We start from the raw sequence: 14,492 nt of genomic DNA, 5'->3' as shown, positions 1-14,492 counted from the left end.
TATGTGCAGTTTCATTTGTAGAAATAAAACCACTCAGCTGTAACTACTCACACTTAAATACTTTCAAATACGACCTGCTGACTGCTTCTTCTGCTCTGCTCATATTCATAAAGAACACACAGGCCTACGTGTTTGAAAAATTACATGGAATTACATTTTCATTTTTAGGTTTACATGATCATTTGAATAAAATCCCCAATTGGCTTCTATAATGACTTTAATATTTATATTTTTAGCCTGTTCTTTTTCTGCTCCAGATGCTTTAGGGATGGAGCACTATATTATTATCATGGATTGTGCATTTAAAGCAGAACCCAACCCTTTTTTAAGAATTCACATTTCTTATTTCTTGTGCCTGTGAACATGCAGCGCTGTCCTCTAAAGTTAGAAACCAAAGGGAGAACCTTAAAATGTGCAATGTCATCCCAATTTTCTCTCACTATAACAATGAATGGGGCTCTGACTCTGTGCAACTCTTACACCTGGATGAGGCCTGTTGGGGGGTAAACTGCACAGCTACACTGTGTGTCCATGGGAATGTGAGTACTCCTGTTAATGTGTCATTTAATAAAATAATCCTGCATCTAAGGGAAGGGTTGGCATTGGGGAAAAAAGCAGGAAAGGAATAAAAGTCATCCTGGGTGGCAGAACTGGTAATGGGCCGAGTCTGGCGCGCGTGGGTTGTTGGACTCTTCTCGGGCCACCAGTCAGACTGCACTTCAGCCGGATCTCTCGACCCAGACCCGGCCTCGTCTTTAACAGGATAACATGAATAACAGCTGCATAAGAAAAGTAAACTGCGGAACAAACAAATACAGAAACTTTTCATACCTGTGGCAACATCGGAAGTCAGGTGAATTAGAAACGGGACGTGCAGGTGAGAACGCGAACAGAGCACGTTAGCTGCTTTTAAGGACCGCCCACATACGGGGACTTGAAAGAAAGCGCGCCAAAAACTATCATGGCCGCAGTGACCTGAAACCTGGGTCTGTGTACAGTCCGCAGTCAATAGGTGCAATACTCGGTGAGTAAAACACTGGCTGTTATTTCCTCTTTGCTTGAAGAAATCAACTGTCCGGTACCGGAAGTAAGTAGCGTCGGAAGCTTTGACTTTACTTTCTAAGTAAAGGTAAATTTTTTGGTGCTTCATGTGAACAGTGCGACATCTACTGGCGTGAATATAAAATAGGCAAATACAAACCTTGGTGTATATACAGTGGGTGTGATATATCACAAATTGAATTTAAGTATCAGGGAAACCGTGATTATGTTTTATATTCTAAGCATAAATTTATGGTAATTACTGTAAAAGCAAATCAAAATATGTTTTCTCTGCATGAAATCAGTTAATCAGTCAAGGCTCAATTATCACATTACAACCCTGTCATACAAAAACAGTGATTAAATCTGCATTTTGAATAAATGTATGTTTATGAATTTAAAAGAAGACATTTTGTCTAGGTTAGTTTTATAGTTTACTACTATCTCTAAAGTCTTATTTGGATTTATGAATGTTTTTTGTAAAAGCTGAGAAAACTGTGCTGGAGGAGCATGTTTGTGTTTATGTGTGCATGTCTCTCCTTCACTCCCAGGGCGTTTGAGCAGCTGAATATGATAGGAACCTGTTAGAGCAATAAATCCTGACAGCTGCTGGGAGGCTTATATTGGTTCAGCACAAGCCACAAGTCTGATTCTGCAATTAAAATTAGTTACAAATTACATTGCAAAGGAATTTTCTTGTGTTTGTTAAGTTTTTTTTAAATATTTTATCTTAATTTACACATCAGCTTTTGATTTACTCATCTCTGTGAGATTTCTTTATGAACTTTTTTTATTTTGACAGAAAATAGTTCCCAGTGAAAACCATTCAGGCCTCTGCATGTCCCCTGTAATTGATCAAATGGCAGGTTTTGATGCTTTGAGCACCACAAACAATATTTTTTAACAAACTTTGAAATTCAATATTACTAATTAAAAATTAAAATAAAGAATATGCCTTGCAGATGGTTTTGGTTTGTAAACAATGGATTTATAAACACTCTTTTGTTGTTTATTAGCTGTTTTTTTTAAAATCATGATTTAACTGGTGACATTTATTATGTTATACCATTGATTTGATATTTACATGAAAAAAAGACCAACACTCTAATTTCTTTCTTTCTTTACATGAAGCACGACTTGCTTTCACATTTGAAACTAAATCAACTAGAGATGATATCAAGACTTTTATCTTTGCCACAACATAATTTGTGACTTGCACTTTTGCGTCTGTATTTTTACTTAGCTATATATTTGAAGAGCTTTTTACAGCACCGCTGAGTATTCATTACTGTCTGTGAAACAGTCGGGCTGAAACAGACAGACGAATGAAAGGAGCAGTCAGCTGTTATAGACTACAGCTGAGCTGACTCAGAGGAAACCAAGGACAGCAGAGAAATCCCTCTGTAGTTGAGGAAACTGAGCTTTAATTGTCTCAAGTAGTAGAACCAGTGCTGGCTGGCTTGTGTCGCTCATTATAAACACCAGTGACGAGTTATCTTCAGTCTGCTGGCTGAATTATTACTGCAGCACATTCTTACAGTACAACTCTTTTTTTAAATTTTGTATTTGTGTTTTAAGTTCTGTATGCAGATCAACAGCTATAGTCCGACTGTTAATAAATGATTATACAACACAGAATCTGCAGTGGTAAATGTTAATAATCAGTTAATGATATGGATTTTGGTCCAGATGTCCTGCAGCACTTTTCCAAAAGATAAGTGGTCAAACAGTCTATTGGAGAGGAGGATTTTCCACAACCTGGGAACCCAAAAGTTGCTCCTAATGGCTTGTAACTGATATTAAGCAGTAATTTTAAAGTAATTTAAACTCTTCATAAACAGTGCCGTATCAGAAAGTGGTACTGATATCTCAGGCTGTGGATACACACACGGCACTTGTTAGTTGGATGAATTCATTGTTGGTTTTTATGGGTTTTTGTTGACAATAAGAAAAGTAGAGAATGTTGTTCACAACCCGGAAACACTGAGTCTGTGTCGTGATCCCACTTTGTCTAAATATTCTTACAGAAGAAAATTCCTGAAGCATTTGTTTTAGGCTCAGCTGCTGCCATCGAGCAACTGGTCCAACACACACACACACACACACACACACACACACACACACACACACTGAACCAACATCTATAAAGAGACCAGAAAGCTGTGGTATTTCCATTCATCTCTCTTCGGGTCTCTCGGCCACAGGCAGGACTCAGCTGCAGTCAGGATGGCAGAGTAAGTCCTGATCTCTCTCTCTCTGACGAAACTTTCTCGACCAACAAAACTCACAGAAATACACTAATCATTCTCCTTCTTGTTTGTTTTTTTTTTATGTTAAGGAAGAAGATGTCAACGAGCCGGAGGAATCAGCTCAAGGTAGAGTAAGATGGTGTTAATGAAGAGCTGAAGTTTTAAATGTCTTCTTCTTATGTTGTTCTCCAGTCTCTGTAGCTGTGAAGTAAATATTATCATCACCAACATAAATTCAGCACTGATCTAGAAGCAGTTTACTGAGTGTTTTGTAGGAAAAACAATCTACAACAGTACAATAAGAACAAGAAGTTTTAAAGACAACTGAAGATAGTATAAAAATGTGAATGAACAGATTAAAGGAAAATGAGCCCCTGGGCACAGACATGTAATAGGCCCCCCACCCCTACTATATAAGACCCCCGGACTGAAAGTGGCTTTGTGGTAATTTTGAGTCTCTTCATGGTCGTTTTGAGGCTCTTTTCCACAATTTAGTGTGTTTGTGTGGTAATTTGTGTGTCTGTCTGGTTGTTTTGAGCTCTTTGTGGTCATTTTGTGTGTGTTCATAGTTGTTCTGAGTCTCTGTCAGTAACTTGTTGCATGTAAAACACACTCTCGGGTGTGACTATTTGTTCAAAAGTGGTGTCTGAACTTTAGTATTTTGTGAGGAGAAGCTGTCTTACTCAAGCTTCCTGCTACAGCAGATGAACACTGACATTCCTCTGCACAGATATAATACAAAATACTACAGCACACTGTACACAGTGTGGCCCCTTGGTCCTGATTTAAATTACCTTCCTAATTTTAACATAAATGAAAAATTATAAAACAGACAGATATTTGATTGTATTAGGTAGGCGGATACTCAGTATTAAAAGACTGATAAAGATCGTGAGAAAATCAAAGTAAAATGTGATCAGGACATTGAATGAAAAAGCACACACATGTTCACAACATCACTTTCATCGTCGTCCTTCAGCGTCAGCCTGGTTGTGTTTGTGGTGGTGTGAAGGTGTGGACTCCTCTTCCTCTCAGAGCTTGCTGCTGCAGATCGGTGAGGCGATGCTGGAGGAGGAGGAGAGGGAGGCCGAGAAGGAGAAGATGAAGTACATGGAGGAGAGCTGCCAGGCCCTCTCCGTCCCAGGCTGCATGCAGGAGCTCCAGGTAAACGTCCACCGCCTGGACGCCGGGTGGAGTCCAGAAACACTCAGTGGATTTATTCACAAGCAGGTTTATAGACGTAGAGCTGATATCTAAGGTCATTTCATGTTCTAAGCTACGTCTAAAATTTAGACTGTCAGTGTTTTCTTAAGAGCTTATTTGCAAAGTGCTCTAAATTTGTTATTTTAAAAATAAATAAATAAAATATGGACCCATTTTCTGCACAAAAAACACATTGTGAATATTGTCTGATGTTGGCCACAAGTTTTGGTGAACACCTAAATCTTGTCTGGGAATATTATGGCTTTGTACAAGAATCATTTTCACAGGAGAGTGTAGGAGGTGACAGAAAAATATAAAACTGATTCCCTGTTCAGTATCTACAATATTCGTGTTTGTTTGTGTCAGTTTCTTCATCTCCCTCATTTCCTGTGTATTACAACACCAGGAGCTGTGCCGGAAACTTCACAAGCAGATTGATTTGGTGGATGAGGAGCGATACGACATGGAGATCAAAGTGACAAAGTCCAACAAGGAGGTATGGTTTTAAATGAATGATTCCACCTCTGTCGTTGTCCACAAAAACAATGTACAATAAAAACACTAAGGCTTGTCTAATATGTATCTTCAAGAGAACCCATGCCAACCATTTTCCACTGAAGCTGACTGTAGATTTTTACATACAGTGTGTCGGCACTCACAGATTTTTCTTCTGTCAGATCAACGACCTGAAGTTGATGGTTCAGGATCTGAAGGGGAAGTTTAAGAAGCCTGCCCTGAAGAAAGTGCGGATGTCGGCCGACGCCATGCTGGCAGCTCTGCTGGGCTCCAAACATAAAGTGTCCATGGACCTGAGAGGCAACCTGAAACAGGTCAAGAAGGAGGTGAAAGAGGAGGTGGGTGCTTCAGACTCTATATTAAACACTGATGGACGATTTCAGAAACTTACTTTAATATTCTCAATGTCTATACTAATACAACAACACAGAGCCTTTGAGATTAAACACAGAACAATCACAACAGAGCAGGCTGAAAATCAAAATGCTTCAAAAGAGAGAGTCAACCTTTTATTATTAGTGATCTGAATCAGCGTCCTGCTTGTATCTGCCTGTGTTTCTCTCAGGAGAAGCAAACAGGCGACTGGAGGAAGAACATCGAAGACAAGGCCGGGATGGACGGCAGAAAGAAGATGTTCGAGACAGACGCTTAAACATCAGTGTGTTGTTCTGTTGAGGTTCAGTGTCAGCATCATTCATTTCTGTGATTATGTGAGTCCACATCGTTGGCAGTTTTTTATAAATGATAAAAGAAATAAATCATGTGGTGTGTTTAAGAATTTCGTGGCCATAATTTGATAAATCATAATAAGTAATAACACATTTTAGGATGACAAATAGTAGAATGAGATGAGTAAAATAGTGCAAAAATGGAGAATACATTTCCGTCCTATTCTTGATAGTAAATTTGGATTATCAATTAGGAAAAGGATTGGTTTGAGAATATAATATGTTTCATGAACATGGCAGTTAGTTCAGTGAACTTCAGTGGCCTCTAAACTGGGGTCAACATTCAGTAATAGGTCTATTGAATATTGCAGTACTTCCTGCCATGCAATATTTTTAATAATGTAGATTTTTTTTATAATTATGTATTATTAAAAAACAACAAACATAGAATGCAACAATAAAATTATTTCATTAACCCCCATCCCCTTGTGACGATATTTGATATGATATTATGGATATCACTCAAGCCAACAGAAATTACCGAAATGTTAATTAAATGTATTTGGGGTTGTGCCCTCTTTGGAACATGTATTAACATTTTAGATTTTGTACCACTGTGTAACATAACATGAAAACCACTGGAAAATGGAAATCATAATTTTTATGAAAGAAATATTATTAATAAATAGACAAAGTACTGACATATAAAATGTGGGGTGGGTCTCTTCTTGGGACACATTACATATTTTAAATTAGAAAAAAAAAATTAAGATTAGAGTAGAAGACGGACTAAAATCCAATATAAAAAGGCCATATATGGCTTAAGTGGCAATAATTGGAGGTAACTGATTTGGAGTCACTACATCACATTACATTACATGGAAGCTACTGAAAATAATCTGACAAAATGTGAAAATGTCATTTTAAGTTGTTAAGACAGACATTTGTCACAATTTTGTGGCGTTTTATAAACAAAAATCCAATGGGTTGATTTAGCAAATGATCTGCAGATTAATTTAAAATGAAAATGATAATAAATTGTAGCACAAATCTGCAGAAATGTGTGGCTCTTTCGGGCAAACTGAGGCCCTGCCCGGTGTTAAGTGCGCGAGATGTTGACGATGATAAAACCGCTAGGTGGCAGCACTGCAGCATTGAGGGTCTCAGGCTGCCGAAAAACACAGAGGAGAAAAAGACGATAGTTTTTTGTTTTTTTTAATGGTCACGTGAGAAGACGTTCAACTGTGGTGGAAACGGAAGTGCACCGACAACAAGAGGCCGCGAATTGTTAAATTTAAAGACAACTATTTGTAAATCACCCTTTTGGGGAGCAAGACAAGGCGCTTGAGGTCGCGCTGCTCGCCGCCGGTTTCCTTACGAAGAGCCAAAATGACGGCGTCGGTGTTTTTCGGCTGCACCTTCATCGCCTTCGGCCCGGCCATCGCTCTGTTCCTGTTTACCATCGCCCGGGAGCCGCTGAGGGTCATTTTCCTCATAGCAGGGTGAGAGTTTTAATTCATATTCATCAAAACGGAATGAGAGGAAACGGATCTTCATCACAGCAGGGCGATACCGACACTGCTCTCGTGTTTGATTTAGATAAAACCCGGTATTTAGCAGAGCTAGCTTGCTAGCTAACAGACCCCATCATTAGCTAGCTAACTTACTACCGATAGTTCCATTTTCGGACATAGTGTCTTAAGTCAAAAGTCAGAGTTGCTTTTAACTGAATACATTCCCTTTTTTTTTATTTCTTACATGTTTTAGTTCATGATTCAGCTTGGAGATGAATGAAAAAGGTCCTCTACAGGTGTTATACAAATTTTAAGATGGATTAGAAAATTAAATTATGAAGACCTGTTCAGTGCAATCTTTGAGCTCATCTTTTTAACCAACGATAATGATATTTTTTGTTTGCTTTACCAGACACACCGTATCTGCTCTGTGTTCTCATTTGGAAAAAAAAAGGCAGAATTTCATATTGTTCTCATGATGGTAATTAATAATTAATTCAACAGAATATTGTTCTGGTATTTGTCTAAGTAGATGGGAACTTTATTTTGATACAGCCAATGAGATCTTGCTTAAAGGTAAGGCTGCAACTAATGAAAATTGGTTGATTTCATTATGTTTAGCCGTTTGTCTACAAAATGTGTACAAAATTCTAAATTCTAAAAGTCTAAAATTGTACTCATCAAAGTTTCCCCTTTGTCTAACCAACAGTCCAAAATCAAAACATATTCAGTTGACTGCCACATAAGACAAAGAAAAGCAGCAAAAATGAGCAATTGAGAATAAATTAAAAAGATAAAATAAAATAATTAGGATTATTTACTGAGCTTTTACATAACATAACTAAATGTGTTTTTTTTTCTCTCCTGTTAGAGCGTTTTTCTGGCTGGTGTCGCTGCTGCTGTCCTCTCTGGTTTGGTTCATCTCGGTACAGATCAGTAATAAGGACAGTGTGGCGCAGCAGAAAGGTCTGCTCGTCTTCGGCGTGGTTCTCTCTGTCCTGCTGCAGGAAGCCTTCCGCTTCGCTTACTACAAGCTGCTGAAGTAAGTCAATGCCACACACACTCTGCTGTAACACTGACAGGATCTGTCTCATTATATTCATCCTGAAATTTCTCTTCGTCCAGTTAATTTTTTACTGATACTAATATCAGAATCAAAAAACTCTTAAGTGTTTGTAGATATAATGCAGTTATACTTTATAAGTATAATGCAGAGATAATTGCAGAGTTCTGTGTTATTTTAGGAACCTGCTTTTGATTTAGTTTGAATCTTTTGATGAAAAAATTAGTCCGGAGCAGCGACTGAACTTTCAAATTGAAATACTTACATAAAGCTCCTCATAAATAAATAACAGTGCTGTCCAAATGAATACTCCACATGAAGTAAGCAAAAAGTGAGATTGGTTGTGACACAATTTGCGAACAGAAGACAGCACTGAGGGTGAAGAATGGCAAAGAGCGTACAAACATCTGAAAGAGGCGTCAAAGTGGCAGATAGATACAAATCACAACTTCCAGTTAGGACTTTCACAATAAAATCAGAGCAGAAAGAGGATGCAGAGATTTGTGAGTTGAGCCTTTAGCCTTGAGGCTTTCTATCCAGGAGATCATATGCACAACTTATCATGTGATCACATGAGTTCTACTAGATCTGTGGGAATACTCGAGACTCAGATGGTGGATTGCGTGGATTATACCCTTAAAGATTGTCATATTATCTTTTGTCCAGATCGCCCACTCCTAGCCTGACTAGTAGTTCCCAGCATGTTCACCTTCTCTGGTGTCGAGCTGTCCTAGTTTATGACAGCTTCCCACCTTTTCGTCTTTTTCTGTTGACGGCTCATTGTTATAGCTCAGATCATCTTCCACTCGATGACATAGATTTGTATTATTCTTGTTCTTGTTTACAGCGAAACTAGGAACTGAGGCGCTGATGTGTGTGTTTGTGTGTGTTCTCCTGCAGGAAAGCGAATGAAGGCCTCCTCACTCTCAGTCAGGAGGAAACCATGCCCATCTCCATACGCCAGCTGGCCTACGGTACAGTTAGTCTTCGCCACACACATACAGTCTATGGTCCGCGCTTCATAACACAACCTGTTTTTATTCAACACTGACTGTTGGCATGCAGATATTAATCCAACATTACAGCTGATGAACAAGATGATCACATTTTTATTCACACAAGAAAAAAAAAAGAGGAGGAAGCATGGATAGTCCATCGTCTCTGGACAGCTTTGATATTGATATTGAGCGTCCTGAGCATCATATGATAAACAAGCATTTCTGGTATAGATCCCTTGAATTTGATTTGTTCAGGACTATGCAGTGAGTTACATTTGAAAAACAAACATGTATCAAACAGTGTATCTGCTTCTAAATTAGACTCTTTGCATAATGGTTGATATTTATACCGATACAGATATTGAAACAAGAATTTCCTAAAAACATCACAGTGCTCTTTTTATTATTTGGACTCTCAAGTAGGCTTGGGCCAATATCGAATAATATCGAATATCGCAATGTTTCCAGCCATATCCGATATATTTAATATCGGGCACAAAAGAAGTATCCTAACATAACGGTAACAAAGACAAACAAACAGATATACAGGTTATATATCAGGGGTAATATACAAGGTTTGACACAATCAAGTACAAACTGACAGTGGTACAGTCAAAAATATATTAAAGAATTTATTTATATATATATTTAAAAAAAATTATATTAATATTTAAAATTTGGAGCACAAATAGATATAGATAGGTAGATATAGTTCTAATATAGGACTCTATAGGATTCTGCTTTACAGGTACAAAAAGAGGGTTTAGTTTTTAACACCTTACATTTATGAATATAAAACTTGGCCAGTAATATGATGAGGTTGCACAGGAAAAATTAGTTTTACTGTAACATAAAATACAACAAATATCGGGCAGGACAATTACACACCTTGAGTGAAATTTACCTGCTTCCTCTGTTATTGTTGTTTTATCTCAGTGTCCGGCCTCGGCTTCGGCTTCATGAGTGGAGCGTTCTCTGTGGTCAACATCCTGGCTGACTCAGTGGGGCCGGGAACTGTCGGGATCCACGGAGACTCACAGCACTACTTCCTGTCCTCGGGTACCAATTCTCTTCTGTGCTGCTTTTAAGCTTCACAAATTAGGAGAAACAGCTCAGTCAGAGTTGTAACGCTCTTTCTGTTTCAGCCTTCATGACCATGGCCATCATCCTGCTTCACATGTTCTGGGGCGTCGTCTTCTTTGACGCCTGTGAGAAGCAGCGCTGGTGGGCGGTGGCTGCTGTCGTCATCAGTCACCTAATTGTGTCTTGTCTGGTGAGTGTTGCTGATGGTGAGGTACAGGGGAGTGATGTTTGGATGGGTGTGAGATATTATAAATTTGGATCTTGCATAAGCCTCAAGGAAAAAACGTGGGCTATGCGCGGATGTATATTCACGTCTTGTGTTGATTTCCATTGCTCCTCTTCTCCTACAGACTTTCCAGAACCCGGAGTACGTCGCCAGCCTCGTTCCCACCTACGTCATCCTGTTCCTGATGGGCATCTGGGCGTTTTACTCCGCCGGCGGCTCCCTGAGGAACCTCAAACTCTGCCTCACCTGCAAAGACAAGGACTTCCTGCTTGCCAACCACCGGCCCAGATAACGCAGCACGCCGGGCAGCGTGCAGGACTCTATCCAAAGATCCCCGGGTTCACACACACACACACACACACACACACATGCACACACACACGCAAACACTGAATAGAAGGAATGAGGAGTGTTAAACCTGTGTTAATCTGCTGTTTGACCTAGGAGGTGTTTTATCATCTTAAGTCTAAAAACATAAACGTAAAAGCAGTGGAAGTCTGTCAAAGGAGAGGAACAAAGCTCAGAGGCTCAGTTTGTTTGTATGGATTTAATTTACATGTAATGATAGGGTTTTATTCAACAATCCAAAATATCTCTATTTGGCTAATAGTGTCCCCTGTTTGTTGCCCAACACTACAAAAAAATATTTCAAGTCTCAGAGAGACCACGCTCTTTACATTCTTCACTTCTTTCAATGTTTTCAACTTTTCTGACAGCTGTCTTCTTTCCAACGTGTCAAACCTTTCTGAGGGTGGGTTCATCATTTTTGAATAAAAATCTTTGTGTATATATTAATGCATTTTTGAATTCCCTGATGTGTAGATAGTTAGAAATTTTAACCTTTTTTCAAGTTGTGATACACCATCTTTAGTGTGTGTGTGTGAGAAGTTGCCTTTGACTCTAAATGAACGCAGATTTACAGGAGCTGAGAGGGGACATGGCTGGTACTTATTTATTTCAACCCAGTTATCCTGAGATCAAGAATCAGTTATTTCTTTGGGACACAAATTACACCATCCTGACTTGTTGTGGTCAATCAGTTTACTTCCAAACTGTTTTTCTGTGTCTAAATCAAACATCACAGCCAGTTATTTGAAGGCTAAATTCATGAGCTGTTCATATCAACAAATTAAAGTTTCCTTGCCTTTTGATTCTTACTATTGTTCTTCCTGTTATCTCGAAGTTGATCCAGGATTCAGATTCTGATCCATAAAATGATTTCTCTCTTGACTGTAAGAAAATTCCAAGCAGTAAACGGTCTTATCTTAACGTACTTGAGTTGAATTAAAACTCTTAGCTTCCTTACAGATTGGAGTACCTGTTTTTATGTACTATTTTGTTTTTCTCATGCTCCTGCGTGCACATAAACACAACACTTTAAACTCATAAATAAGAACATAATCAGGCTGAAGTGTTGGCTCAGTGATCTTTGAATGTTCGATTTCTTTGTTGCCTTTTAAAAATGTTTTAGTTGTTTGTGTGCAAGCGCAGGAGTTCATGTGAACAGTGTCCAATATTTTAGTAATTCCACACTATGAATGTTTTCCTTTGCACCTGATTCTGTTTTGCTGTTGAACTCCATGTACAGTTTGTATAGACGACGGTCTGCCGTGGTTCATGAGGATGGGATGGATGTTAGCAACGAGTTAAAGATGTAAATTGTAACCCTTTTTGTGTTCAGTGTGTCTTTTTCCTTGGGCTGAGACTTTAGGAGCAAATTTAGCTTTTTTGCACAGGTAGAGAAGAACCCTTTCACCCAGCTGCCAGTTTATTAGGAACACCAGGCAGTCCCGAAATAAATCGTCCTTCATGGAGGTTAATATATTCAGTTTTTGATTAAACGGTTTCAGAGACGACAAAATAACAGAAACACCTGCCAGTATAAGACAAAGCAGTTCAGCAGCAGCACATAAGTTCATGTCTCCTGCTAATAAAAATAATATAATAATAAAAATAAGTAGATAAATAAGTAACAATATATAAAATAGGGTTAGTTAATCAAAACTGCAATATCATGTCCCTATGAGGACATGAGGCAGGTTTTCCTTGCTGTAATCAGGTGATGTAGGACAAAATCCACAGTCCTCGTTTTGTGCAGAAATTAATTCTCGAGTTGATCTGAAGCGACTCTAAAGATTCAGCAGAGTCCAAATTAGACAATGGAAGTGGTTGTCTTCCAGAGTTACAGTCCTTTTAGTGTAAAATGTTTAGCTGCAGAGGAGGTACAGTAACAGACTGCTGAAGCCATATATTAATAGGACTTTTGTCTGCAGTCACTTACATGGGAAGCGCTTCAGGGAGGGATCTTTTAATGTCCAGAGTGAACGGGAAGAATGATTTGCTTTAATGTTCAAATGATCACCTGACTATTGTTTTACGACGGACCTGTCAGTCGTTCCTGCTGCAGCAGAAACACTTAAATCTAAAGAAGACAATCAGTCATTTCATGGGAGCTTTAATGAGCAGTCTGCAGGGCACAAAGCAGGCGCCAGGTTTCCAGTACCGTGTGTGTGTGTGTGTGTGTGTGTGTGTGTGTGTGAGAGAGCGAACGATGAGGCAAAAGTGTTGTACGCCTCAGAAAGATGCTTTCACATCCGTTCAGACAGGGACCTAGAGGAGTTGTGGGTGTATGTGAATTCAAGACACTGTAAAGATATCATAAAGAAATCTCTTTTTTTTATGGTTCCTCCTTAAACTCCTAAAACTTCCCTCCGCCCTTCCCCCTCCCTCTCTCCTCCCATGGTCCTGTTTCCATTTATGAAAGCTGACACCTCCTGGCTGGGCCACACAAAGCCTGTTGGGGTCTCTGAGGGGCTCAGTCAGTCAAAGGCCTTTTTACCCAGACGACAGACAGACGGACAGACGGACGGACGGACAGACGGACAGACGGACAGACAGACAGTCACAGGAAGTGTTTCTTCTGCCCAAAGCCAGACTTTCACATGCAAATACAAGTCTGTGCAGCCGGTGACTCTGGGGTCACCTCAGAAATAGTGAAGGTTCTGCTCCTGAGTTTTGTGTTTCCTGTGTCGTATTAGAGGGTTATGTGTTCGGGTTCAGGTCGGGTCGTCACGGCCTGAACAGCAACCAGAGGAGAGGTCATGTAAAGGAAAAGGAAACCATAGAAAGGGTTTCACTTTGGAACAACACAGTCTGGAAAATATAATGATAACTGAGCAAGGCTAAAATTCCACTAACAGCCCCCAGAAATTACATTGGTCATCACCTCAACAGTGCTTATGTTGATGAGATGAGCAATAAAGTGAGTTTTCACCTGTAGGTGACTTTATTGTCTTAATTTATATCTGCCAATTAATTTTGCACCGCTCATTTAATTTTCTATTTCCAATTCAGTCCATAAATTGAATTACTAATAAAATGCAAATTGTACCATACATCATCAGACAAAATATCATGTTTAAAGTCATGTGGGCATTCACATCTGAGAACAGCAAGTAAGAAATACTCAACTCCTTCAGAATAAAAAAAAAAAGTTGCATTTCAAATCTTCCTAAAGTAAAAGTACAGAAGCAGCATCAGCTGAAAGTGCTTTAAAAACTAAGAGTTCTGTAGAATGGCTCATTTCATAGTGTTATTCAATAATTACATAAAGAAATGACGAGGTAGTTTTCTCTATTTTACATACATTTGTACTATATTTAAAACCTTATTTTCTTAAAACAAGTGAAAAAAAAGAAGTATACTAATATTAGCACTAGAAGTATTTCACCTTGTTTTTAACTCAAACAAACGTATTTCTAATTCACTGACTAAATCCATTTGTTTCAAGTATTTTTCTGAAATCATTATTTCTTAATTCTTATACGTCTTGTATCAAGATACACACTGAAAATGAGTTGAAATATTGTGACTGATTGATATCTGATTGATCTGTTTGATAGTGGAGTAAAAATGACAATATTTGCCAGTA

General features: G+C 38.8%; 2 protein-coding genes across 2 annotated transcripts; both read left to right on the top strand.

Annotated features, from left to right (window-relative positions):
• The first annotated feature begins 3,159 nt into the window (after window positions 1–3,159).
• Window positions 3,160–5,787, top strand: LOC111654708 (troponin I, fast skeletal muscle-like). Its single transcript, XM_023405828.2, has 6 exons — window positions 3,160–3,275; window positions 3,380–3,416; window positions 4,326–4,454; window positions 4,900–4,989; window positions 5,171–5,347; window positions 5,575–5,787. Exons 1-6 carry the CDS (start codon window positions 3,268–3,270, stop codon window positions 5,659–5,661), a joined length of 528 nt encoding a protein of 175 aa, XP_023261596.1. The 5' UTR covers window positions 3,160–3,267; the 3' UTR covers window positions 5,662–5,787.
• Window positions 5,788–6,903: 1,116 nt separating this feature from the next.
• On the top strand, window positions 6,904–12,226 carry aph1b (aph-1B gamma-secretase subunit). Its single transcript, XM_023405851.2, has 6 exons — window positions 6,904–7,179; window positions 8,063–8,233; window positions 9,155–9,228; window positions 10,189–10,311; window positions 10,398–10,525; window positions 10,686–12,226. Exons 1-6 carry the CDS (start codon window positions 7,067–7,069, stop codon window positions 10,851–10,853), a joined length of 777 nt encoding a protein of 258 aa, XP_023261619.1. The 5' UTR covers window positions 6,904–7,066; the 3' UTR covers window positions 10,854–12,226.
• Window positions 12,227–14,492: the final 2,266 nt, after the last annotated feature.

The sequence above is a fragment of the Seriola lalandi genome, unplaced genomic scaffold (assembly GCF_002814215.2).
Source record: "Seriola lalandi dorsalis isolate HSWRI2012SDOR001 ecotype SW California unplaced genomic scaffold, Sedor1 jcf7180002054286, whole genome shotgun sequence".
In the NCBI taxonomy this organism is placed as follows: Eukaryota; Metazoa; Chordata; class Actinopteri; order Carangiformes; family Carangidae; genus Seriola; species Seriola lalandi.
This window is presented reverse-complemented; position numbering and strand designations above follow the sequence as displayed.